This window comes from Sus scrofa, chromosome 10 (assembly GCF_054392235.1).
Source record: "Sus scrofa isolate SSC_HxYL_T2T_F1_AM1 chromosome 10, Sscrofa_HxYL_maternal_Yorkshire_Landrace_v2.0, whole genome shotgun sequence".
NCBI classification, from domain to species: domain Eukaryota; kingdom Metazoa; phylum Chordata; class Mammalia; order Artiodactyla; family Suidae; genus Sus; species Sus scrofa.
The window spans coordinates 75,437,319-75,465,156 of record NC_139392.1 but is presented as its reverse complement, the minus strand read 5'-3'; the positions used below and the strand labels follow the sequence as shown (position 1 = coordinate 75,465,156).

Below are 27,838 nucleotides of genomic sequence, written 5' to 3'. Positions count from 1 at the left end.
CTATGCCACAGCCACAGTGACGGCACAACCCGAGACCCATACTGCAGCTTGTGGTAACACCAGATCCTTATCCCCCTGGGCGAGGTCAGTCATTAAACCCACGTCCTCATGGATACTAGTTTGGTTCGTTCCTGCTGAGCTACAGTGGGAACTCCCATGGATCATTTTAAAGAGAACTAGCACAAGGAAGGAAGGGCTCCTTTTTATTTACTTTCTTTTTTCTTTTCTTTTTCTTTTTTGTCTTTTGCCTTTTCTAGGGCCTCTCCCACAGCATATGGAGGTTCCCAGGCTAGGGGTCCAATCGGAGCTGTAACCACCAGCCAGATCCAAGCTGCGTCTGCAACCTACACCACGGCTCACGGCAACACTGGATCCTTAACCCACTGAGCAAGGCCAGGGATCGAACCCGCAACCTCATGGTTCCTAGTTGGATTCGTTAACCACTGTGCCACGATGGGAACTCCTGTGTCTTTGTCTTGTTAGGGCCTCCCCCATGACATATAAAGGTTCCCAGGCTAGGGGTTGAATTGGAGCTAATAGCTGCTGGCCTATACCAAAGGCACAGCAAAGCTGGATCCAAGCCATGTTTGTGACCTACACCACAGCTCATGGCAATGCTGGATCCTTAACCCACTGATCGAGGCCAGGGATCAAACCCACAATCTCATGGTTCTTAGATTCATTTCTGCTGTGAGAAGACAGGAACTCCTTATTTACTTTCTATAGTATATGTTTAAGTTCAGAGAATCTTTTATGTATTCTAAAATTCATTTTAGAAATATGTAATTTTGTACAATATAAATTGTTTTTGCTGTTTTACAGGATGATCTTACACCACTTTTACTTGCTGTCCGTGAAAACAAACAGCAAATGGTGGACTTTTTAGCAGAGAAAGAAGCAAACACGCATGTGGTTGATAAGATCAAAAGGTATAGTAGTTTTTTTTTTTTCTTTTTCTTTTTATGGCCCACATGTGGCATATGGAGGTTCCCAGTCTAGGGGTCTAATCAGAGCTGCAGTCACTGGCCTACACCACAGCCACAGCCACACCAGATCGGATCTGTGTCTGCGACCTACACCACAGCTCCCGCCAATGCCAGATCCTTAACCCACTGAGCAAGGCCAGGGATTGAGCCTGCATCCTCGTGGATCCTAGTTGGGTTCGTTAACCTCTGAGCCATGAAGGGAACTCCTATGTTACCTAATTTAACGAGGTCATATATTTATAGATAAATTTACTTACAAATTATATAATATAAGAGAGTTTCTAAATTACAAACCAGAAAGAGAAAACAGCTAATCACCGTAATTAGTAACTTTTTTTCTGAAAACTATAATGTGGGAATATTAAACCTATGAAAAAAACACTCAGTGGATTTTATTTGGGATTCAAAAGTAATTCTAGTGATGAAGTTCAAGAATTTTTCCATTCTTTCAGTCTTTCTCTGAGCATTTTGGGGGTATGCTATTTCATCAAATCCTCCTAACACCCTTTTAAAGTAGAAGTCTTTGAGATGAGGAGAGGCACCTCTTCCCGGGACAAATAACTGTTGGTTATAGAGCAAGGATTTCTGAGTTCGAGATACTTTCCATATGTCAGGCCCCTCCTAATTAATTTACTGAGCTTTACTGCCTGCAGTTCATTAGAACTTCACCTTCCTTTTTTTTATCCTTTAATTATATGCTAACCAAAAAGTTTGTAGAGTACAAATTTGAAGTATATGGAACAGCTGACATTTTGACATTAGCTCTGATATTATCTGCAATAATCTAAGAATTTAATGTATTTGGTATTTGTTTTTCATATTAGTATTAAAATAGTAACATTATGTATCGTTTGTATTTTTTATACATAGCAATCGCCAACTTATTTCTGAATATAAGGAAGAAAAGAGACCTAAAAGTCCTTCTCTAAATAGCAACCTAGGTAAGACTTTCTCTTAATGATCCTGCCAGAGGTAATGTGAGAGGGAGGGAGTTTTGATAATGAAAGACCAATGAAAAAAAATTGTGTAAATTTCATGTGTATTTTTATTTTTAAAATTAATTTCTTAATAGTCTAGCTTTTAGAATTATTTAAGAAATCAATTGTTGGTAATTTCAGATCAGAGACAGTGTTGTCTGAAAAGAAATTTATTCATGTAATGATGGCTCCTAAAATCCCATGTTATATTTTGTGTAAAAAAGAAAAAGTTTTTTTTTTTTTCCTTTTTACCGTCACACCTGTGGCATATGGAAGTTTCTGGCCTGTGGGTCAAATAAGAACTGCAGATGTTGGGAGTTCCCGTCGTGGCGCAGTGGTTAACGAATCTGACTAGGAACCATGAGGTTGCGGGTTCGGTCCCTGCCCTTGCTCAGTGGGTTAACGATCCGGCGTTGCCGAGAGCTGTGGTGTAGGTTGCAGACGCGGCTCGGATCCCGCGTTGCTGTGGCTCTGGCGTAGGCCAGTGGCTACAGCTCCGATTGGACCCCTAGCCTGGGAACCTCCATATGCCGCGGGAGGGGCCCAAGAAATAGCAAAAAAGACAAAAAAAAAAAAAAAAGAAAAGAAAAGAAAAAAAGAACTGCAGATGTAACCTACGCCACAGCCATGGCAATACCAGGTCAGAGCAACATCTGCAGCCTACACCACAGCTTGCGGCAACACCAGATCCTTAACCCACTGTATGAGGACGTGTTAGTAGACCTCTGTCGATCAAAGAACTTCTTTTTTTTTTTTATTTTTTAAGGGTCACACTCCAGGATATGAAAGTTCTCAGGCTAGGGGTTGAATCAGAACTGCAGTTGCTGGCCTGCGCCACAGTCACAGCAATGCCAGATCTGAGCTGTGTCTGTAACCTACACCACAGCACATGGTAATGTCAGGTCCTTAACCCGCTGAGTGGGGCCAGGGATTGAACCTGCATCCTCATGGATGCTAGTTGGATTCATTATTGCTAAGTCACAGTGAGAACCCCCAAAGAACTTCTGTATGTTGATTTTATAAGTTATAGGGGATACAGAGATGGAAGAGACAGAATTTGGGTCTTCAGGGTGCTCATATTAGAATAGAGTTGTCCCTGCGTCTTTTCTGTGTTTTTTTAAAACATAATTTTCAAAGAAAACATTTTTATTTATTTGTTAATTTGTCCACTTAACAAATAACTATCACGTGTCTTTTAGGTATTAAGCGCTTTGGATGTTACAGAATGCAAACATATTAAACACACAGTCCCTGTTCTCCAAGAGCTTGTTATTATTATTGTCATTTTTGTTCATTACTCTATCTGTGCTTACTCTGTCCCAGAGTCCACCAGGTGTTTATAATTGTCCTGAAGTATTTTTTTCTTTATTATATTAGTGTTTCATATGTGCCAGATACTTTAAGTCTATGAGGAAATGAGTTTTTCAAAAGTGGGTAGGCTTTAAGTTAAGCATGCAGGGTGAGGGGAAATTTGCCAGACAAAGAGGCAAAAGGACACTGTTTGGTAGGAGAAACATATATTAAGATTACATGTTTGGGAGTTCTCTTTGTGGTGCAGTGGAAATGAATCCGACTAGGAACCATGACGTTGCGGGTTCGATCCCTTGCCTCGCTCAGTGGGTTAAGGATCCGGTGTTGCCATGAGCTGTGGTGTAGGTTGCAGATTCAGCTTGGATCCTGCATTGCTGCGGCTGTGGTGTAGGATGGCAGCTGCAGCTCCAATTTGACCCTTAGCCTGGGAACCTCCATATGCCATGGGTGCAGCCCTAAAATTCAAAACAAACAAAAAAAAGTTTGCATGTTTGATAGAACAATAATGCAAAGGCTAAGATGCATGAGTGAGCTTGGCAGGATTTAGGAGTTCTGTTTAGCTGGTGCACAAAGGGTGCTGTGGGAATGGTTAGTAAAGAAGACTTGAGGAGAAGCTGGAGAAAAGTAGGAGAGGTACTTACCTCTACAAGGGGACAAAGTGAAGGTGTCTTGGAGGCAACCTGGGAGTCACATACCATCAGGATTCTGTTCAAGGATTTTGAGTACCAGCCAGTTACAAAAAGATGTCCATAGGGAGTTCTCCTGGTGGTGCAGTGGGTTAAGGATCCGGTGTTGTCACTGATGTGGCTCTGGTTACAGCTGTGGCTTGGGTTTGCTCCCTGGCCCAGCAACTTCTCTATGCCGTAGGCGTGGCCAAAAAAAAAAAATTGTTTATGGAAGTACAAAACCCTCAACTGAGGACTTAGAATCATGAGATAGAGGGAAGCAGAGTTACTCCACATAGATCAGTTTCTACATTTGTTCATCTGAATGTAGTAAATAGAACTGTTCAAAATCAAAATTAAAAAGGAAAAAGAAGGGAGTTCCCTTTGTGGCACAGTGGAAATGATTATGACTAGGATCCAGGAGGATTCAAATTTGATCCCTGGTCTCGCTCAGTGGGTTAAGGATCTGGCTTTTCCCTGAGCTGTGGTGTGGGTCGAAGATGCAGCTTGAATCTGCTCTGGCTGTGGCTGTGGTGTAGGCTGGCAGCTATAGCACGCATTTGACCCCTAGCCTGGGAACCTCCATATGCCTCACGTGTGGTCCTAAAAAGCAAAAAAAGAAGAGAAAAGAAAAAAAGTAAAGGAAAAAGGAAACAGAAGTAGGAGAGAATTTAGAGATAGTGATACTGCAAAAATTTTTTTAATGAAAACTTCGATTAGGGAGCATCAATTATATCAAGTAAAAGTATGGAAAAGAAAATTGTATTTAACTCTTTTTTTTTTTTTTTTTGGTTTTTTGCTATTTCTTGGGCCGCTCCTGCGGCATATGGAGGTTCCAAGGCTAGGGGTCGAATCGGAGCTGTAGCCGCGGACCTACGCCAGAGCCACAGCAACGCCGGATCTGAGCTGCGTCTGCAACCTACACCACAGCTCACGGCAACAATGGATCCTTAACCCACTGAGCAAGGCCAGGGATCGAACCCACAACCTCATGGTTCCTGGTCGGATTCGTTAACCACTGCGCCACGACGGGAACTCCTGTATTTAACTCTTACAAGCTCTTTGGTGGTAACTTTTTCAAAAGAACAATTTAATGGTTCCAACGTCTACTTTTTACGTGATTGGTACCTCTGATGTCCACATGTGGAAAAATGGTCACATCTCCCAAGGTCCTACCGAACTGTATAACTGCGGCAGCTGCCCATGCGGGGCGGGGAAAATGGTGTGGTCTGGTGAGCACACCTGCCGGCGTTTCTCCAGAGTTTGTCAAAACCTGGAAGTCAAGTGTGAGGAAAAATTGTTGTTTTTCTTCACTGCTTCTTGTGGAAACACTTGAAAGTTTTTCTCAAGTCTTTGGTAAGCTCTTCTAGATGAAACCTGAAACAAATTGTGGCAGCACCAGTGGGAATTTGGCGTCAGACCCTGACTCTTATAGGGAATCACTGCAGCCATGTTTTGACTGAGTTTCAAGTGTGGATGAAAAATCATTTATAGACCAGTAGTGTGGGGAAACTGACATCTTTTACATATTTCATTACAAAAAACTAATATAATACCACAGAGAAAAAAGAAAGTGATACGCTGCATATACTAGTTCTCAGTAGTTTGGAAATTCTGGTGATATCAGTAAAAAAAGTCAGTATCTGACTTTTGTTAGTGCTGTGTCTCTTGATTCTCTTTTCATTTGTTTTCTAGTATCTCTGTTTTTACTCCTCCCTTCTGAATTTCATCTCTAAAGACAATTGTCTTTGCGTCTGCTACTATTAGAACATGTTTCTAGGATACGTGTGTTTGCAAAATGTGTATATTTCCTTTTAACGCAATTAGCTACCTATCCTAAATTTGTCTTATACTCTGTTCATTTCTTTATTTCCTTTTTTTTTGTTGAGGGCCACTCATGTGGCCTATGGATCCCAGGCTAAGGGGCAAATTGAAATTGCAGCTGCAGGCCTATGGCACAGCCATAGCAACACTAGACCTGAGCTGTGTCTGTGACCTACACCACAGCTCAGCAATGCTGGATTGCCGACTCACTGAGTTAGGCCAGGGATGGAGCCTTCATCTCCTCATAGATACTAGTCAGATTCATTTTCGTTTCTGCTGTGCTGCAAGAGAACTCTTATTCTGTTAATTTCTTAAGCTAAATTTCTGTACATCTGTTCCACAATGATAGTGTTACTGATGATGATCACCCAAAATTTATTTATTTAAATAATTAATTACTTTTTTGTTTTTCTAGGGCCGCACCTGAGGCATATGGAGGTTCCCAGGCTAGGGGTCCAATTGGAGCTACAGCTGCTGGCCTACACCACAGCCACAGCAATGCCAGATCTGAGCCTCGTTTGCAGCCTACGCCACAGCTCACGGCCAACAACAGATCCTTAACCCACTGAGTGAAGCCAGGGATTGAATCTGCATTCTCATGGATGCTAGTCAGATTTGTTTCCACTGAGCCATGAGGAGAACTCAAGCAGGACTTTCTAAGGATAGCAGGCTTAGACCTGCTGTACAGAATCCTTTCTGCACAGCGCTTATAGCACCGACTTAATTTTTGGTGTTGTCTTAAAATTTTATAGCAGGTCATATACATAACAAGTGGTAACATAATGTGGTACTGATTTCAGTTGTATCATCCATAATAAGTTGTAGTGCTGGTTATTATTACTATTCTTTTTACTTTTGGTGATAACAGATATTTGTACATAAATTATATGGTACTATTAGGTAATTACAATATTACTAAAATACAGTAAAATTCTTATATAAAATATGCATCATGATTTCTATTTTAAGATTAGAATAAAGATTGTGCTTTAATTATATGGATACCCAGTTTTGATTCATATTTGCTCCATCCCTGTTTGTAATAAATCAAGAAGTCATCACCAAAAAATAAATTTAAAAAAAAGTCATCACCAAAAGTCTACTTTCCATTCCTCACTATCCAGTTGACTCCCTTTACCCCTTTTCCCTTCCCCATTCTCCTTTCACTAGATTATACGTTGTAAAACCGAAATCATAAAGTCTTTCATACTTACCCTGCAAATAGAGATAGGGCCAGAGTTTGTTTGACAGGTTTTACACGCTTTCAAATACAGTGCCTATAGACCAAGATTCCTTGTGATAGGGTGTTTTCATCCTAAACTGAAGAGCTGGAGAAGTTATGTCAGAGCAAAATGCATGTATTCTTTTCCAGCTTCTCCAAATGATGGAAGTCCAGAAATACTGTGCTGTTTAAGTTGCTTTTGTCAGTTTATGACACTGATCTACTAATGTAATTTTTTTCTGTAGGTCTCATTGAGTTTGGTTAGGATTGTAGTCACTGTAAATAGAAGTTCATTTTTAGGTATCAAGTTTTGATAAATACCACTTCTTTTTTTTTTTTTTCATCTCTTTTTTCTTTAAGACTCTACCTGTGGCATATGAAAGTTACCAGACTAGAGGTTGAATCAGAGCTGCAGCTGCCAGCCTACACCACAGCCATGGCAAGGCCAGATCTGAGCCGAATATTCAGCCTACGTCACAGCCAGATCCTTAACCCACTGAGCAAGGTCAGGGATCAAACCCACACCCTCATGGATATTAGTCAGGTTCTTAACCTGCTGAGCCATAGTAGGAACTCTCACCCCAGTGTAATCTTCAGGTGTGGTCCCAAAGGATTTCTTGTTAACAAAGCATCAGTTTTATACTTTGAATATGCTGTAAATTTTTTTAGTGATTTAAAATGTGTTTTACTGAAGTTCCCATTGTGGTGCAGAGGTTAACGAATCTGACTAGGAACCATGAGGTTGCAGGTTCGATCCCTCGCCCTGCTCAGTGGGTTAACGATCCGGCGTGGCCATGGGCTATGGTGTAGGTCGCAGACCCGGCTCGGATCCCACGTTGCTGTGGCTCTGGCATAGGCGGGCGGCTACAGCTCCGATTCAACCCCTAGCCTGGGAACCTCCATATGCCGCGGGAGCGGCCCTAGAAAAGGCAAAAAAAAAAAAACCAAATAAATAAATAAATAGATAAAAAGCACCTAAGAGTGCTTAAAAAATAAATAAATAAATAAATAAATAAAATGTGTTTTACTTTTTTTTTTTTTTTAGTAGTGGATGAGAGTTCTGAAGAAGACTCTTTAAGCAGGTAGGATTTTATGAATTTTTACAAATAATAGGCTAACTATAGGAACACAGAGAAAAGAAACTAATGTTTGCTGGATGTTCTACTTTGGGTTGGACACTGTAGTGTGTGCTTAACATTTGTCGCTTCATAGAGTCATCACAACAGCTTTGCAAAGTGACTATGCTATTATAGTCTGTTTCATTAATTAGGTGACTGTGGTTCAGGGAGATTGATTAATTGACTCATGATTCCATAGTTAAGGAGAAGCTGACCTATGATTTGACTGTAAGCCTGCCTGTTCCCCAGACCCCCTCTCATCCCTCAGCAGAAGTTGAGAAGTCCATGCCTCACTGGGGTCAAGATATAAACCCACATCTGATTAACTCAGAAAGTCAAACTTGGCTACATATTAACTCCTATTTTTCGAGTTTTCCTCAGAAGCCTCATTAGTCTAATCCTTTGTTCTGATGTATTTGACAGTCCCAGTGGTAACTAGTACCTTGTTTTTACCATTAAAGTGTTAGGGCAGATCCTAGGTAGCTGTGGCCACAAAACCATAGAATTTTACATAGGCAGGACCTTCTTAGGCAAGTCTTCTTAGCTATAATGATAACGACAGTCCTTAAGATGTATTTTTTTAAATAAGAGAAGCTTATCTATGAATAGCCCATGGTATGTTAATTAAATTCAGTATCTACTTAGTGACTTCCCAGTCTGGTTTTCCCTTCAGGCACGTACCCTCTCCTGGTTCTCTGAAGTTTTCTTTTTTGTTCCTAGAGTCTGTTTTCTTTTTAGAAATCAGTCATAGACCTCAGTTGGGTAGCTGGCACCATGTCTGTGTTGGGAGTGAATGATGAGGCTCCAGTTAGTCTGTTTGCCAGGAACAGGGAACTAGAGAGCTCCTACTCACGGTCACTTGAGCTCATCCTTGTTTTAGGAATCGTTGCCTTCATACGCTGAAATCGTAAAGGTTGGAGACTGACCTTGAGCCCTGGAAAAGAGTGATCTGGGAGAGGAGCCCATAGGAAGGAAGATATTTAGCTGTACATAGGGAAATAGATGCATGGCTACAAAGACACTGTTTTTACTGCTCTCTTTCCTTGGTTATCTGAGTGCTTTGGAGGGTTTTTAAGAGCTAGCTAGTTTATGTGGGCGTGAATAACCAGGGTTTTGTATAGGAAAAATAATTAGACTTTATTTATTTATTTATTTTTGCTTTTTAGGGCTGCACTTGGGGCATGTGGAGGTTCCCAGGCTAGGGGTCAAATTGGAGCTGCAGCTGCTGGCCCACGCCACAGCAACGTGGAATCCGAGGCGTATCTGCAGCCTACCTCACAGCTTACAGCAGCGCCAGATCCTTAATCCATTGAGCGAGGCAAGGGTTGGAACCTACATCCTCATGGATGCTAGTTTGGTTTGTAACCTGCTTGGCCACAACAGGCTCTCCAAACAATGCTGTGATAATTTCTGCTGTGCAACATAGTGATACAGTTATATGTATACACATATCCATTCTTTTTCAGATGATTTTCTTATATAGATTATCACAAAATATTGGGTAGAGTTGAGTTAATTTCTTTAAACCAAAAGAAAAATCAAGTAAAAGATTGGCTATTTATATATTAAAGGAAGTTCCCTGACAGCTAAAATTTGGCCTCTGTTTTTATTTATTTATATTTATTTATTGTCTTTTTAGGGCCACACCCAAGGCACGTGGAGGTGCCCAGTCTGAGGGTCGAATTGGAGCTGTAGCTGCAGCCTGTATCACAGTTCACAGCAACGCCAGATCCTTGATGCACTGAGCAAGGCCAGGGGTCCTCATGGATTACTAGTTGGATCTGTTTCCACTGAGCCACAATGAGAACTCCTGCCCTCTGCTTTTATTTTATTTTTAATTTTTAAATTTTTTTTCTTTTTTTTAGGGCTGCACTCTCAGCATATGAAAGTTCCTAGGCTAGAGGGTGAATCAGAACTGTAACTGCTGGCCTAAACCACAGCCACAGCTACGCTAGATCCGAGCCAGGTCTGCGACCTACACCACAGCTCTTGGCAATGCCGGATCCTTAACCCAATGAGGGAGGCCAGAGATTGAACCTGCGTCCTCATGGATGCTAGTCCGATTTGTTTCCACTGAGCCATGATGGGAACTCCTCCTGGCTGCTGTTTTTAAAAAACTTTTAGTTACCTGTTTCTGTTTCCATCTCTCCCAACCTATGAAATATCTAGTAAAGACCCATTCTTAGTTCTCCTAACAAACAGTGACAGCCAATATACCTGGCAGAACCTGAGAATAATTTGTTTTCACCAAACATCCTAAAAGCTAATCCAGTGAGTGACCTATCTTTTGTTTACTTGAACTGGAACAGACTTGACCTGAAACAAAGTAAAAAGATCCACTCTTCCTTCTCCAATGTCTGATCCTGGTTCAAAGACTAATCTGTGTCTGTCAAAAAGTCTTTCTTGGAGTTCCCACTGTGGCTCAGTGGTTAACAAATCCGACAAGGAACCATGAGGTTGCGGGTTCGATCCCTGGCCTTGATCAGTGGGTTAAGGATCTGGGGTTGCCATGAACTGTGGTGTAGGTCACAGATGTGGCTCGGATCCTGTGTTGCTGTGGCTCTGGCGTAGGCTGGTGACTACAGCTTCGATTAGATTCCTAGCCTGGGCATGTCCATGTGCCGAGGGTGCGGCCCTAGAAAAGACAAAAAGGCAAAAAACCAAACCAAAACAAAAAGTCTTCCTTCTTAAGCAGGGAAATAACTTATCAAGAAGGTCCCATTCCTTCTCTTTACTCTAAAACAGCACAGAGAGTTTCCTAAAAACTTTCAAAGTTAAATGACAGAAGTCGAAGGACAGAGCTCCCGCTGTGGCACAGTGGGTTAAGGATCTAGTGTCGCTACAGGTGCAGCTCAGATTAGATCCCTGGCCTGGGACTTCCATATGGTGAAGGTGCAGCCAAGAAACAATAAAGTAAAAGAAACAAATTCATGTTTAATTTATATGCCACAGTTTTCATAGATTAAACATTAAAAATTATAAAGTCTAGGTGTTCCTGTCATGGCTCAGCAGAAACAAATCTGACTAGCATCCATAAGGGCACAGTTTTGATCCCTGGCCTTGCTCAGCGGGTTAAGGATTTGGCATTGCCGTGAGTTGTGGTATAGGTTGCAGACTTGGCTCGGATCTGGCGTTGCTGTGCCTGTGGCAGATACAGCTCCGATTGGACCCCTAGACTGGGAACCTCCATATGCCGCAGGTGCGGCCCTTAAAAAAATGACAAAAAAATTTTATGAGGTCTGGAGTTCCTCTTGTGGCTCAGTGGTAACGAACCCAATTAGTATCCATGAGGATGCAGGTTTGATCCATGGTCTGCAGTATTAAAAAGAAGAAATTATTACAGCATTGTGAATCAGCTATACTCCAATAAATGCTAAAAAGAAGAAAAAGAAATGAACTCACTTTTGTTGTATATTTTTTGCTCTAAGGCTTTCTGACAAACCTGGTGTTGATGATTCATGGCCTACATCAGATGAAGACTTCGATTTTGATACCAAGGTAAAGTGCTCTTGTGAAATTAGTTTTCCTGCTGAATTTAGTTTTGTGTAGTATTTAAAATTTATCAGTGGTCTTCCAATCATTATTTTATGTTTGTAATGGAAAGTTGGTGAGAACAAACGATTTTATAAAAATATGACAATTGTTTTTTTCGCTTTAATCTTTTAATTAATGAATTTTATCACATTTATAGGTGTACAACAGTCATCACAACCAAATTTCACAGCATTTTCATCCAATGACAGTTGTTTTTTGTTTTTGTTTTTGTTTTTGTTTTTCACTTCGGCAGGAGCTGAAGAAAAAATTAGCTGGAAAAATTAACAGGAAAATTGTATTGGGAAAAGCTTTCCCACAGTGGAGGATATATGAAATATGCTCAAGGATAAGGATTTTTGCTATGACTTTTAAAACCATACTGACATGATGACATGATTTTTGTAATACTCATGTCTAAGTGCAATCTTTAATGGATACAATTATTTATTGTAATAATTAGGAATCTCACTGGAACCTCTCAGTTCCAAAACTATATAGCATGTATTATCCCCCCCGCCCTGGACACTTTTTATTTTGGTATCATAGAGTTGTTAGGAGAGGTTTGTTTGTTTGTTTTGTCTTTTCAGGGCCGCACCCACAGCATATGGAGGTTCCCAGGCTAAGGGGCGAATCGGAGCTATAGCCGCTGGCCTATGCCACAGCTACACATAATCCGAGCCATGTCTGTGCCCTACACCACAGCTCATGGCAATGCCGGATCCTTAACCCACTGAGCGAGGCCAGGGATTGAACCCAAAACCTCATGGTTCCTAGTTAGATTCATTTCGGCCGTGCCAGGATGGGAACTCTGGGTTTTTGTTTTTTTTTTTCTTCTACTTCTATCTTCAGTTCTGCACTACAAGAGTAGGAGTTCCCTGGTGGCCTAGCAGTTAAGGATTTGTCATTGTCACTGCTGTGGTGCAGATTCATTCCCTGACCAGAGAACTTCTGCATGCTGTGAGTATGGCCAAAAAAAAAAAAAAAAGACTAAGAGAATAGTTGAGGGAATTCCCGTTGTGGCTCAGTGGAAATGAATCCAGCTAGTATCCATGAGGATGTGGATTCAATCCCTGGCCTTGCTCAGTGGGTTGAGGATCCAACATTGCTGTGGCTGTGGTGTAGGCCGGCAGCTGCAGCTCCACTTAAACCCCTAGCCTGGGAACTTCCATATGCCATGGGTGTGGCCCTAAAAAGAAAAAAAAAAAATGTTATAAAGGGATTCTACTGTGTTTTCCAATCTTTCCATTAAGAGTATATTCAAAACTCTTCATCTAAGATAATAACCATTTCTAGAAGCAGAGACTCTTAATAACCATATGATACAACCTGCAATTTCAGAATTGTTTTGAATTGTAGTTTTTATTTTTTTATTTATTTTTAATTTTTAAAAATTTTTTTCCCTTTTTTAAGGGCCACACCCATAGCATGTGGAGATTCCCAGGCTAGGGGTCTAATTGGAGCTACAACTGCCAACTTACTCCAGAGCCACAGCAACACCAGATCCAAGCCATGTCTGTGACCTACACCACAGCTCATGGCAACGCCAGATCCTTAAGCCACTAAGCAAGGCCATGGATCGAACCCACAACCTTATGGTTCCTAGTTGGATAAGTTTCCGCTGCGCCACAATGGGAATTCTGAATTACAGTTTTTAAATTTCAGATTTCAGATGTTTTGTATTATAGTTATTTAAATATTTATTTTATAGCCCCTGCAATAGTGTAAACTACTGGAGATCAGGGAACATAATTGTGTACCTCCTGGAACACCTAGAATAAGGTCTTGAAAGTAAGAAGCATTTTACTAATTTTTGAGTGTGAATAAATGAATAGGCAGATGGAATTCTGTATAATGTTACAGGTAATATAATATGCGTAATATAATTAAATCCATTTGAATTCTGAAAATATGACTTAAATTTATATTCCCTTTTAATGTTTAGGATGTATAAGTTCAGTCGAGTTATGTTGAAGAAGTATGTCGTAAATAACAAGGAAACAAATAAGAAGTATGTGATAAATAAGAAAAAGGTTACATTATATTTTTCCATATTGGCCAGTTGTGAGCTTAGAATTTTAAATTTCTTGACCTTCTTTTTAGCTCCATCTCATTTTATGTTAAATATAGTTTTTTAGGGCATACATTCTCCTTGGAGTTCTGATTACCAGTTCTTTCTTCAGGTGGAAAGTTGATGTGTTATGAACATTCCTTTATCTATTTTTCTCTCTCTCTAGTAATAATTTACAGTATTCAGGTAGTGATAGATGATCATGCACAACTATGTGAATGACTTATTTTATTTTATTTATTTTTGAGGGATCTTTTTAGGGCCAGACCTGTGGCATATGGATGCTTCCAGGCTTGGGGTCAAATTGGAGCTGCAGCTGCTGGCCTACACCACAGCCATAGCAATGCCAGATCCGAGTTGAATCTGCAGCCTATACCACAGCTCACAGCAATGCTGAATCCTTAACCCACTGAGCAAGGCCAGGGATCGAACCGTTGTCCTCATGGATACTAGTTGGGTTTGTTAACTGCTGAGCCACTATGGGCACTCCCTTGAATGACTTATTTTATAGTGACAAAATTGAATTCTTTATTACAGTAGTATTTATAAACAAATAACTATGTAGTAATACAAATCAGTATTACCAGGGATATTAGAACAACAGCCTATGTTTTATATTTAATATACTTAGATGTTTTTATAAAATTCACTGGAGAGCAATACATTTATATATACAATTTATATATACTTTGTATCTAATAAAATCACATAAAACAGAGGCTTTTGATCATAGTATATCGCTAATGGTACTGATATATTATTTATCTATTATATATAAATACTGAAATATATATATTCTCCACATACTTTTTTATACTTATGTTTTCCTTTTTTTCTTTACCTTAAGTTTGTATTTCACTAGTCATGTCTCATTTTTTCCTTTTTTCCTCCTCCCCCACTTTTTTTTTTTTAGCAATTTACCTCACCTTAATTTTTCCTTGCCGACAGTGTCTGTTCCTTTAGTCCACTTCTCTCTGTCTCTATTGTGAGCATGTTTGGTTATGGCTTCCACTTTAGTATGTATGTGGCTTTCACATACGCGGGTTTACTCTTGTTTTTTCCCTCTTTCTTAGAAGGAGCTGAATATAGACAATCATTTGTCTTTATCATTTTTGGCAGATGAAATAGAAGCAGCTTAGCCTGTTTGCAGTTCTAGCCCATCTAAATAAGATAATGATAAAAACCAAACTCTTACAAGAGATGATTCATGCATATGTAAATCAAGGAAGTCCATCTGCAAATATAGCAGCTAATTTCATTTTCTTATTTTCTTCTTCTTCTTATTTTTTTGCTTTTTAGGGCCATACCTGTGGCATTTGGAAGTTCCCAGGCTAGGGATTGAATCAGAGCTGCAGCTGCTGGCCTACACCACAGCCACAGCAACGTGGGATCCAAGCCAAGACTGTGATCTGTACCATTGCTCACGGCAATGCCGGATCCTTAACCCACTGAGCAAGGCCCGGGATCGAACCTGCATCTGTGTGATTCCTAGTTGGGTTCATTAACTGCTGAGCCACGAAGGGAGCTCTTCAGTTTCTTATTTAAATTTTTTTTTTATAGTTGACTTACAGTGTTCTGTCAATTTCTGTTGTACAGCAAAGTGACCCAGTTATACAGATATATTCATTCCCTTTCTTGTATTATCTTCCATCATGGTGTCTCCCCAGAGACTGGCGATAGTTCCCTGTGCTGTACAGTAGGACCTCTTTGTTTATCCATTCTATATGTAATAGTTTGCATCTCCTAACCCCAAACTCCCAGTCCATCCCACTCCCTTTCCCCTCCCACTTGATAGCAAGTCTGTTCTCTGTGAGTCTAGTTCTGTTCATTTTACTAAAGAAAGTAATGTAATGGATATCATAGTATTTGTGTAAAAATCAATTAAGGGTGAGAAAAGTAACATTTTGGGGCTCTAGATGTCATCTCTCATAATTCTCACCCCATAAGATCATGTAGGTTAGCAAATGGAAGAACCAAGATTTGAATCCACGTCTGAATGACTCCAAAGCCTGTGCTTTTGGCCTTAGATCATATGGTCTTGGGGAATTTTATAATCGTTTTATTAAATTTGATATACTTGTTATTCTTAAAGCTATTATTTTCTTCTCTAGCCTGTACTGAAACCAAGCTTAACAACGCTAATGAGTGCTTCTCAGCTGCCCAAGAAAATCAGTAAGTTATTGGAAGATTATCCTTGTGTTACTCACTGACTGGAAATGACAGGTGTTTTCATGTACTCTACCTTGTTTTCACTGTAGCAGAAGCAAAATGCGGCATTGTGGGACCAGAAAATAATACCTTCTTTGAGGACAATAATTCTGCTAGTGAAAATGAAGATGTGGTTGAAACCTTTCCTAAACCATCAATCAACGTCCAGGACTTTTCTAATTCTGCCTTTCCATCACCTGAATCTTTTCTAAAACCTTTCAAGTCTTTAACAGGCCTTGGTCTTACAAAGGTAAGTTGTTTTTTTGTTTGTTTGGTTTTGGTTTTGCTTTTTAGGACCCTACCCACAGCATATGGATGTTCCCAGGCTAGGGGTCAAGTTGGAAGTGTAGGTGCCAGCCTATGGCAGAGCCACACAATACCAGATCCAAGCTGCGTCTGTGACCTACACCACAACTCATGGCAATTCGGAATTCTTAACTCACTAGGCGAGGCTAAAATCGAACGTGCATCCTCATGGATACTAGTCAGGTTCATTACTGCTGAGCCACAATGGGAATTTCTGTTTGGTTTTTTACTTTTTTCTTCCACTCTGCTTTTTCATATATCATCCCCCTGATTCTTAGGATGCATGAAAAAGATCCTACCCAGAAGTGGAAGTTCTCCAGATCATGATGGAGAATGGTGTCGTGACAAGAGCCATGTCTGTGCAGGATTGAGGTTCATAGATATTGGTGGCAGTAAACAGTTCTTAAGTATGCCATTATGAAAGGAAAGGATTTGAAAGCAACTTCAAAGAACAGCTGGATGAATATGAAGTTGGGAAGAGGAATGGAGGGGAAGAATTCCTTTGAGAAGGACAAGATGAATATAAAGATTGAATGAGGGTCAAGATGAGAAAGATGATTATACAGATGCAACAGAAGTAGTGGGTTAAGTGAGAGCAGGAACTCTGTATTATAAAATATAGAAATTATTTCAAATTTAAATTAAGAAAAGTGGAGGTCCCGTCAAGGCTTAGAGGAAACAAATCTGAGTAGGATCCATGAGGACGCAGATTCGATCCCTGGTCTCACTCAGTGGGTTAAGGATCCACCATTGCTGTGAGCTGTGGTGTAGGTCACAGACTCGGCTCAGATCTGGCCTTGCTGTGGCTGTGGTGTAGGCCAGCGGCTACAGCTCTGATTCAACCCCTAGCCTGGGAACCTCCATATGCTGTGGGTGTGGCTTTAAAAATCCAAAAAAAAGAAAAAACCAAACAAACCCAAATTAAGGAAAGAAAGGTAAAAAATGCTCAGACTCTTGTTAGTAACATATAGCTCATATTTAAGAAGAACTGGAAGAAAATTTGGTTGATTGACCCAGTGAGTGAAGTTGGGTTTTTGTTTTATTTTATCTTTTTATAGGAAGGAGAAACAAAGCCAGAAACTGGGAAAAAAGAAAATAGTACTGATGTTATTGAAAGTGCCCCACAAGAGCCAACAACTCATGACAATTTGACTTCTGTTAATGGAGCACGCAGAAATAATAGAAGTGGTAAGTTAGTGAATATCTTTGGATGTCTTTCTATGTTTAAAAGTTAGTCAGGAGTTCCCGTCGTGGCGCAGTGGATAACGAATCCGACTAGGAACCATGAGGTTTCGGGTTCGGTCCCTGCCCTTGCTCAGTGGGTTAACGATCCGGCGTTGCCGTGAGCTATGGTGTAGGTTGCAGACGCGGCTCGGATCCTGCGTTGCTGTGCCTCTGGCGTAGGCCGGTGGCTACAGCTCCGATTGGACCCCTAGCCTGGGAACCTCCATATGCCGAGGGAGCGGCCCAAGAAATAGCAACAACAGCAACAACAAAAGACAAAAAGACAAAAGACAAAAGACAAAAAAAAAAAAAAAAAAAAAAAAGTTAGTCAGAGTTCCCATTGTGGCACAGTGGAAATGAATCCGACTAGGAACCATGAGGTTGCAGGTTGAATCCCCAGCCTTGCTCAATGGGTTAAGGATCTGGTGTTGCCGTGAGCTGTGGTGTAGGTCGCAGATGTGGCTTGGATCCTGCATTGCTGTGGCTATGGTGTAGGCTGGCAGCTACAGCTCCCATTAGACCCCTAGCCGGGGAACCTCCCTGTGCCGTGGGTGTGGCTCTAAAAAAAAACAACAAAAAAAAACAGTTAGTATAGGAATTCTCTAGTGGCTCAGTGGATTAAGGATCCAGTTGTTGTCACTGCTGTGGCACGCGTTTGATCCATGGTCTGGAAACTTCCGCATGCCACGGGTGCAGTTTAAAAAAATTTTTTTAAAAACTAGTATAAGGAGTTCCCACTGTGGCGCAGTGGTTAATGAATCTGACTAGGAACCATGAGGTTTCGGGTTTGGGCCCTGGCCTCAGTGGGTTAAGGATCTGGTGTTGCCAGGAGCTGTGTAGGTTGCAGACGCAGCTCGGATACCGAGTTGCTGTGGCTCTGGCATGCGCCGGCGGCTACAGCTCTGATTGGACCCCTGGCCTAGGAACCTCCATATGCCGCAGGTGTGGCCCTAGAAAAAGGCAAAAAGACCAAAAAAAAAAAAAAAAAAAAAAAAAAAGCTAGTATAAAAACCTCAAAGTGCGTGGATCCAAATATGATCTCCACTTTTTTTGGGGGAGGTTCTTTTTAGAGCCACACACGTGCAGCATACAGAGCTTCCCAGGCTAAGGGTCTAATCAGAGCATAGCTGCCAGCCTACACCACAGCCATAGCAACACCAAATCCGAGCTGCATCTTCAACCTACACCTCAGCTCACAGCAACGCCGGATCCTTAACCCACTGAGTGAGGCCAGGGATCAAGCCCACAACCTCATGGTTCCTAGTCGGATTCATTTCCAGTGTACCACGACGGGAACTTCTCCGCTTCTTTTAAAGTATTTAACTTTTGCTCTCTTTCTTCATAAGTTTCCCATCTCCTGCCAACTTTCTCTTCCTGAGAATGCTTCAACCTTCTGAAATTCTTTGCTGCTACTTTATTTCATTGAAATATTCATGATTGAAGATAGACTTCTTTGTGTATTTAAAAGTCATAATAATCAGTGTTCTCACTAATCCATCTGTGACTACATTTTATAGATATGTTGTCAGCATTGGGATTAGAAGAGGACGATATAGAATCACCTTGGGATTCTGAGGTACTGTTTTCTATTATTACTATTATTTTTAGTTTAAAATATAAGTACAGAGTGATGTTAAAACATAAGAGAGGGGATGCTCTGCTTTTACTTCACCTTTGCATTTACCCATCAAATTTTTACCCTGTAATTAATAAAATAATTATGTGCCAAATATAATACTATTGCATAGTACACTTCTATTAATTTGCAAGATTTACCTAATGAACCCCCCCAGGTAGTATAGTGCAAAAACCAAGGCTGAAAAGTCATAAGGACTCAGTTTGGGTTCTGAATTTAAGTTTATCTGAAAATGAAAGGATTATTCCAGGTAACTGTTGGCCAAATCTCTGTTTCTTTAGTATTTGATGTGTAAAACTCCTAGTGAGATTCGGAGAGAAACAGATGAAATTGTAGTTGTTGTTTTTTTTTTTTTGTCTTTTTTGTCTTTTGAGGGCTGCACCCACAGTATACGCAAATTCCCAGGCTAGGGGTTGAATCGGAGCTACAGCCACCAGTCTATGCCATGGCCATGGCAATTTGGGATCTGAGCTATGTCTGCAAGCTACATCACAGCTCACGGCATCACTGGATCCTCCACCCACTGAGCAAGGCCAGAGATCGAACCCCTGTCTTCACGGATACTAGTTGGGTTTGTAAACCCCCTGAGCCACAATGGGAATTCCGAATTGTAGTTTTTTACCACTTTGACCTTGAAAAGATAGTGCTTAAGACTTGAGACTATTATTACATTTGTGTTATCAAGTAGATCTGCAAGGTACATTTCAGGAGAAATAAAAGCATGGGAATAGTAATAAATATGTGGGGTTATGCACAAGCCCTTTTGGATAGTTAGAGTAGCATGCACTGAGTACCTTTATGGCAGCCATACCTGAAGTAACACAAGTATAAAGTAATGGTGACCTGTTCTAAGGTGACAGAAGTGGAAAGAGATGAGATAGAGACAGCTGCTACAGAGTGGTACAGCACTGTGCTTGAAGTCCAGAGACACAGTAGCATCCTGGTTCTGTCACTTACTAGCTTTGGAATCTTGGAAAAACTTGTCTAACTTGTTTGAATAACAATGACCTCCTTCATAAAAATGGTACTGATTTACCTCTTCGGTAAGCGTAGCGAACAGATGTGGTAACAAATGTGAAAACACATTGTAAACTGTAAAAAGGGCAGTTTAGAAATGTAAGACAAAATGATTACTGTGGCACAGTTTCTGCTGTGGAAGAACGGGTTAAGGATTTACCGTTGCCTCTGTGGTGGCATGGGTTTGATCCCTGGCCCAGGAACTTCCATATGCCATGGGTGCTCCTGAAAAAGAAAGAAAAATGATCAGTGTCAATTAGTGGCTTACTGAATGTTGAAGATACTTTTTTTGGTTTGGGTTTTTTTTTTTTTTTTGCCCATGTCCAGCAGGCTGTTGAAGTTCCTGGGCCAGGGATCAAACCTGCTGCGTAGCAGCAAACTGAGCTACCATATTAACAGTGCCGATCTTTAATCTGCTGTGCCACAAGGGAACTCTGAGGATATTTTTTTAAACCCTGAAGGATGATAAAATGATAGTGGCATTAAGAATGGAAAGTTAGCAGTTCCCATCATGGCTCAACGGTAATGAACCCAACTAGAATTCATGAGGTCTCAGGTTCGATCCCTGCCCTTGCTCAGTGGGTTAAGGAACCGGTGTTGCCAAGAGCTGTAGTATAGGTCACAGATGTGGCTCAGATCTGGCATTTCTGTGGCTATTTCGTAGGCTGGCAGCTACAGCTCCAATTCAACCTCCTAGCCTGGAAAGTTCCATATGCTGAGGGGGCAGCCCTAAAAAGATTAAAAAAAAAAAAAAAAAAAAAAAAAAAAAGAGAGAGAGAGAAAAGAATGGGAAAGTTAGAACAGGCACGTGGTTTTCTAAGTTGGGGTAGATTCAGTTTCAGTAGACTATATCGGAGGTCTCCTAGTGCTTTGGTACTTGAGGCCCTCTCAAGATCTTAAATGTTTTGGAGTTCCCATTGTGGCTCAGTGGAAACGAATCTGACGAGCATCCATGAGGACACAGTTTTGGTCCCTGACCTTCCTCAGTGGATTAAGGATCTGGCGTTGCTATGAGCTGTGGTGTAGGTCGCAAATGTGGCTAGGATCCCACATTGCTGTGGCTGTGGTGTAGGCCAGCAGCTACAGCTCTGATTTGACCCCTAGCCTGGGAACCTCCATATGCAGCCCGAAGGAGACAATAATAATAATAATAATAACAATAATAATAATAATAATAAAATAAAGATCTTAAATGTTTTGACCTTAAATAAATTCCTGTTATTGAATACCAGCTGTGTGCCCGGCAGTTAGACACTCAATGTACCAGTTGAGGGGTTAGGCTATAAAACAAGTAACTAGGAATCCTTTATAAGTCACTGCTAAGTCCCTCACATAAAGCAAATGGAGAACATTAGGTTAGACGACATGGGGCAGTTTGGATGAGGATGGAAGTGAAGGTGGAATTGGGGTAGTTAGAAAAGGCCCGGGTGTGACAAGAGCTGCCAGGGGAAGGTTGGGAAGGAGCCAGTCGTGCAAAGGACTAGAGAAGAGACCTGCTGGACAGAAAGAATGGTGTGTCACATCTGTTCATCATTTCACTCTTGCATCTTGGAATGGCCAGGAAGTAGGAAGTGGATAACCTTCCTTATGATCATTTTCAACCTTCCTTTGGGGGCCCCTGCCAACACCCTGAGCCACAGGCCCAGGCCCAGGGCAAGTGCCAGGCAGGTGGGTGCGGTAGGCGGCGTTTTTAGGGCACTATAAGCATGGCACCGGGCTGGTCCTTCTTTATGATCATTTTTATTAGTATTATTTCATGTAGAAAAGAATACGTGCATAATAAGGGCCTGACACTTTTGGATGGTTAATAAATAAATGTTCTTATCCCTCCTGTATTAAAGCTTACTGTATTTGTTTAAAGAATTACATAACTATGTTTAACTTTTCTTGGGAGTTCCTGTCGTGGTGTAGAGGAAACAAATCCAACTAGGAACCATGAGGTTGCAGGTTCAATCCCTGGCCTCGCTGTGGATCCGTCATTGCCGTGAGCTGTGGTGTAGGTCGCAGATGAGTTTGGGATCTGGCGTTGCTGTGGCTCTGGCGCAGGCTGGCAACAATAGCTCTGATTAGACCCCTAGTCTGGGAACCTCCATGTGCCATGGGTGCGGTCCTGAAAAGACAAATAAATAAGTAAATAAATAAATAAATAAATTTTCTTGCTATTATTTATTTTTTTTATTATTCAATGAATTTTATTACACTTACAGTTGTATAGCAATCATCACAACCCAATTTTATAGCATTTCTATCCCAAACCCCCAGTGCATCCCTTCAACCCCAGCCCATCTCCTTTGGAAACCATAAGGTTTTCAAAGTCTGTGAGTCAGTATTTGTTCTGCAAAGAAGTTCATTCTGTCTTTTTTTTTAGATTCCACATGTAATTGAGCATATGATGTTGGTGTCTCACTGTCTGACTGACTTCACTTAGCGTGATGATTTCTAGGTCCATACATGTTGCTGTGAATGCTATTATTTCTTTCCTTTTAATGGCTGAGTACTATTCCATTGTGTATATGTACCATATCTTTTTTTTTTTTTTTTTTTTTTTTTGCTTTTTAGGACTGCACCTACAGCATATGGAGGTTCCCGGGCTAGGGGTCTAATCAGAGCTACAGCCGCTGGCCTACACCACAGCCACAGCTATGCGGTATTCGAGGCATGTCTGCGACCACAGCTCATAGCAACACCAGATCCTAACCCACTGAGCAAGGCCAGGTATTGAACCTGCAACCTCATGGTTCCTAGTCAGATTTGTTTCCGCTATGACACAACAGAAACTCCTGTACCATATCTCCTTTATCCACTCCTCTGTTGATGGACATTTAGGTTGTTTCCATGTCTTGGCTATTGTATATAGTGCTGCAGTGAACATTGGAGTACATGTGTCTTTTCAAGTCACGGTTTTCTCTGGATAGATGCCCAGGAGTAGGATTGTTGAATCAAATGGTAATTCTATGTTTAGTTTTCTTTTTTTTTTCCTTCTTGTCTTTCTGTCATTTTAGGTCCTCACCGGAGGCACATGGAAGTTCCAGGCTAGGGGTCCAATCGGAGCTGTAGCCATCAGCCTACTCCAGGGCCACAGCAACACGAGTTCTGAGCTGGGTCTGTGACCTACCTCATAGCTCTTGACAATGCTGGATCCTTAACCCATGAATGGGGCCAGGCATCGAATCTGTGTCCTCATGGATGCCAGTCAGGTTCGTTAACCTCTGAGCCTCGATGGGAACACCTATGTTTAGTTTTCTGAGGACTCTCCATACTGTTTTCAACAGTGGTTGCACCAATTTACATACCCACCAACAGTGTAATAGGGTTCCCTTTTCTCCACACCCGCTCCAGCATTTATTTATGTATTTATTTTATTTTTTGTCTTTTTGCCTTTTCTAGGGCTGCTTCCCACAGCATATGGAGGTTCTCAGGCTAGGGGTCAAATTGGAGCTGTAGCCACCGGCCTACGCCAGAGCCACAGCAATGGGGGATATGAGCCTCATCTGCAACCTACACCACAGCTCACGGCAACACCAGATCCTTAACCCACTGAGCAAGGTCAGGGATTGAACCCACAACCTCGTGGTTCCTAGTCAGATTCATTAATCACTGCGCCACAACGGGAACTCCTCCCACATTTTTGTTTGTAGACTTTTTGATGATGGCCATTCTGGCTGGTGTAAGATGGTACCTCATAGAGGTTTTTTTTTCCTGTGTTTTTTTGTTTGTTTGTTTTGCTTTTTAGGACTGTACCCACGGCATATTGGAGCTGTAGCCACTGGCCTATACCACAGCTCATGGCAATGCCAGATCACTGACCCACTGAACAAGGCCGGGAATTGAACCTGTGTCCTCGTGGATGCTAGTTAGATTTGTTTCTGCTGAGCCACATTGGGAATTCCCCCTCATAGTGGTTTTGACTTGCATTTTTCTAATAAGTAGTGATGTCGAATATCTTTTCATGTGTTTTTTGGCCATGTGTATGTGTTCTTTGGAGAAATGTCTGTTTAGATCTTCTGCCCATTTTTGGATGGGATTGTTTGTTTTTTTGGTATTGAGCTGCAGGAGGTGTTTATAAATTTTGGAGATGAATCCTTTGTCAGTCGCTTCATTTGCAAATATCTTCTCCCATTCTGTGGGGTGTCTTTTTGTTTTGTTTAGGGCTTCCTTTGCTGTGCAGAAACTTTGAAGTTTAATTAGGCCCATTTGTTTATTTTTGTTTTTATTGTCATTACTCTAGGAGGTGGATCTGAGAAGATATTGTTGCGGTTTATGTCGGAGAGTGTTTGGCCTAGTTTTCCTCTAAGAGTTTTATAGTATCCGGTCTTTTTTTTTTTTTTTGTCTTTTTGCCATTTCTTGGGCCGCTCCCTCAGCATATGGAGGTTCCCAGGCTAGGGGTCCAATTGGAGCGTAGCCGCCAGCCTATGCCAGAACCACAGCAACTCGGGATCCGAGCCGCGTCTGCGACTTACACCACAGGTCACAGCAACGCTGGATCCTTAATCCACTAAGCAAGGCCAGGGATCGAACCCTCAACCTCATGGTTCCTAGTCGGACTCGTTAACCACTGTGCCACGATGGGAACTCCAGTATCTGGTCTTATATTTAGGTCTTTAATCCATTTAGAGTTTATTTTTGTGTATGGTGTTAGGAAGGTCTCTAATTTCATTCTTTTCCATGTGGCTGTCCAGTTTTCCCAGCACCACTTACTGAAGGGACTGCCTTTTCTCCATTGTATATTCTTGCCTCCTTTGTCATAGATTAGTTGACAATAGATGCGTGGGTTTAGTTCTGGGCTTTCTATCTTGTTCCTTACTACTTTGCTACTACATTTGCTATTCAACTCTTTCTTCCATTTAATAAAAATTTTATCAAACGGTAGATCCTTCTAAGCCCTTGTTTACCTAAATGAAGCAACTCCTACAACATTCTGTTCATACTCAACAGGGCTTATACTCCAGGGCTTCTTTTCATGCCAAGTATGTTATTTTAATGCTAAATTTTTTTCTGTCCATAGAAATATTTTAAATTTATAGCAAGTATCCTTATTAAAGAACTTGTTTAAATAAATATATTTTAAAATTTCTTCTTTCGGTGGATAATGCCAAGTATAGTTAGGGTTTTAATGTTAATCCTTCATTGAAAATGTGCATGTAAGTTAGTTTTTTGTTAGTGAAAATATTTATTCTGGTTTTCCATGCTCAGTTTAGAGTCACTAGCCAAATGAAGATTAAAAGATAGCCTTGATCTGGAGGGCATATAAGAAGTTTTCTATTTAATGGGCGTTCCCGTCGTGGCGCAGTGGTTAACGAATCCGACTAGGAACCATGGGGTTGCGGGTTCGATCTCTGACCTTGCTCAGTGGGTTAGGATCCTGCGTTGCTGTGGCTCTGGTGTAGGCTGGCAGCTACAGCTCTGATTAGACCCCTAGCCTGGGAACTTCCATATGTCACGGGAGTGGTCCAAGAAATGGCAAAAAGACCAAAAAAAAAAAAAGTTTTCTATTTAAATGTTTGAGATTTCTTCCTCTTTTTTTTTTTTTTTTTGTCTTTTTAGGGCTGCACCTGTGGTATATGGAGCTTCCCAGAGCTGTAGCTGCCTGCCTATGCCAGAGCCACAGCAATGCCAGATCCGAGCCATGTCTGTGACCTATACCACGGCTCATGGTAATCCCAGATCCTTACCACTGAGCAAGGCCAGGGATCAAACGTGCTACCTCATGGTTCCTAGCTGGATTTGTTTCCATTGTGCCACGACGAGAACTCCAAATGTTTGAGATTTCAATCCACGTTTCTGTTATTTTTATGTCTAATTGTTTATAAAGTGGTAAATTCACAAGAGTAAAGTAGGAAATCCAACTATTTTCTTTTTCTTTCTTTTTTTTTTTTTTTTGCCATTTCTTGGGCCGCTCCAGCAGCATATGGAGGTTCCCAGGCTAGGGGTTGAATTGGAGCTGCAGCCACCAGCCTACGCCAGAGCCACAGCAACGCGGGATCCGAGCCGCGTCTGCAACCTACACCACAGCTCACGGCAACGCCGGATCGTTAACCCACTGAGCAAGGGCTGGGATCGAACCTGCAACCTCATGGTTCCTAGTCGGATTCGTTAACCACTGCGCCATGACGGGAACTCCCTTTTTTTTTTTTTTTTTCCCCCAACTATTTTCTTAAAAAGAGATTAGGAAATCTGTATGCAACTCATTATTAATATTAATTTTAACAGAGTATCTCTGAGAGTCTTCCACAGAAGTTCGTTGATCATTTTTCTGGGGCTTCGGGTCAAAGAGGAAAAAATCTATTAGATGGAGAAGTAGAAGGTAAGAACTGTATTTTATTAAAAAGTCATTTGACAGAATGATGTTTTAAACAAGAATTTTCATTTTTTTCAAATGTTATTATGTTTTATGATTTCCTTTATTTATTTATTGGCTACACCTTGTGACATGTGGAAGTTCCCAAGCCAGGGATTGAACCTGAGCCACAGCAGTGACAATACCCAGTCCTCAACCACTAGGCCCCCTGGGAACTCCTTGATATATTCTGATAGCCAAAGAAAAGAACCTGTTGAATGCAGAGAGAGGAAACAGACTAGAAGGGAAGGAGGTTGTGTGGCTTTTCAGGTGTCAGCAATGGTTAAAATCAAGAGTCCTGTTTAAGGAGCTAAGTAATTAGTTCCCTTTCAGGATGGTCTACAACCTAAGGAAAGTCAGGAAATAGGGAAGAGGAATGAGGAATGAGAGAGGCTGCAGGGAGTAAATGAAGGAAAAAGGATAGGGGGCTGTGGTGGAAGGTGGCAAAGTAAAATAGTTCTTTAAGAAAAGGAAGAGAAGAGTATTTGAAATGTGAGGTGAACATCCAGCACCAGAACTTGTCAGAGAAGTACAGCAAAATATTCCCACTCTTAGCGTTCTCCTCATTGTTAGGAAGATATTCACGGTTAAGGTTCCTGGTCACGCAGTGCTGCGTGTTATCCTCCGTGGTTGGACCTGGGCGTGTGTTGTTAACTGTAAGTGTGTATACATAATGTTACAGGAAATATTGCTGATTTATGGGAAGGTGTCATATGGACCAAAAGAAGAGAACTGAAAGGAAGAAGAGCACAGAGTGCATTAGGGGAGATCAGAGAGCTGTAGCCCGACAGAGTCCATTAGAAGCTTTACAGCTTCTCATTTAATATCAGTTTTGGGGAAGTGTTACAGTGAGGACGTCAGGGCTAGATTTCAGAAGGATAAATTAAGTTGAAGTAATGCAGAAGCAGACTCAGTGTAGACCAGACTTTTTCAAAGTTTAATTAGGGACCCAGGAACCTTGTGAAAAGTGCAACTTCTGAGCAGCAGGTGTGGGTTTCTGCATTTCTAACAAGCTCTCAAGGGACACCCAGAGTAGCCACGGTGTAGACTTGCATTAGAGAAATATTGGAGACAAGCCATTGGATAGTTCGAGACATAACAAGGATCCAGGAAAACGATTGTTTTGTTTTTTTTTTCTGAGCATGTTTATAGCCAGAGGGAAGCAAAGAAGTAGAAATATAAATGTAAGATACTACTGTCAAGTAAGGAGGAAAAAAGAAAAGTGGCGTGGATGAAAAGAACATAAAAGGGGAAGAATTAAGACCTCACATCCAGTGATTACCTTGAAGAAGAAAGGACTTAGTGAAAGGAAGGAAGGAGGGAAGAAAGGCATTAAGTAAATGATTTTGGAGTGGATGAGGAGATTTGAAAGAACTCCTTTTATAGATGACTTCAGTATATTTG

General features: G+C 41.2%; 1 protein-coding gene across 5 annotated transcripts in view; it reads left to right on the top strand.

Moving 5' to 3' along the window:
- Positions 1 to 27,838, top strand: part of ANKRD26 (ankyrin repeat domain 26) — a 101,179-nt gene that overhangs the window by 11,884 nt on the left and 61,457 nt on the right. For all 5 annotated transcript variants that reach the window (XM_084980259.1, XM_021064872.2, XM_021064869.2 and 2 more), the window contains exons 4-12: positions 823 to 929; positions 1,857 to 1,927; positions 8,031 to 8,067; positions 11,532 to 11,601; positions 15,817 to 15,877; positions 15,964 to 16,163; positions 17,278 to 17,407; positions 18,961 to 19,019; positions 26,308 to 26,401. In XM_084980259.1, the coding sequence (XP_084836385.1) occupies positions 823 to 929; positions 1,857 to 1,927; positions 8,031 to 8,067; positions 11,532 to 11,601; positions 15,817 to 15,877; positions 15,964 to 16,163; positions 17,278 to 17,407; positions 18,961 to 19,019; positions 26,308 to 26,401 (829 nt within the window). The remainder of the gene's footprint in view (positions 1 to 822; positions 930 to 1,856; positions 1,928 to 8,030; positions 8,068 to 11,531; positions 11,602 to 15,816; positions 15,878 to 15,963; positions 16,164 to 17,277; positions 17,408 to 18,960; positions 19,020 to 26,307; positions 26,402 to 27,838) is intronic.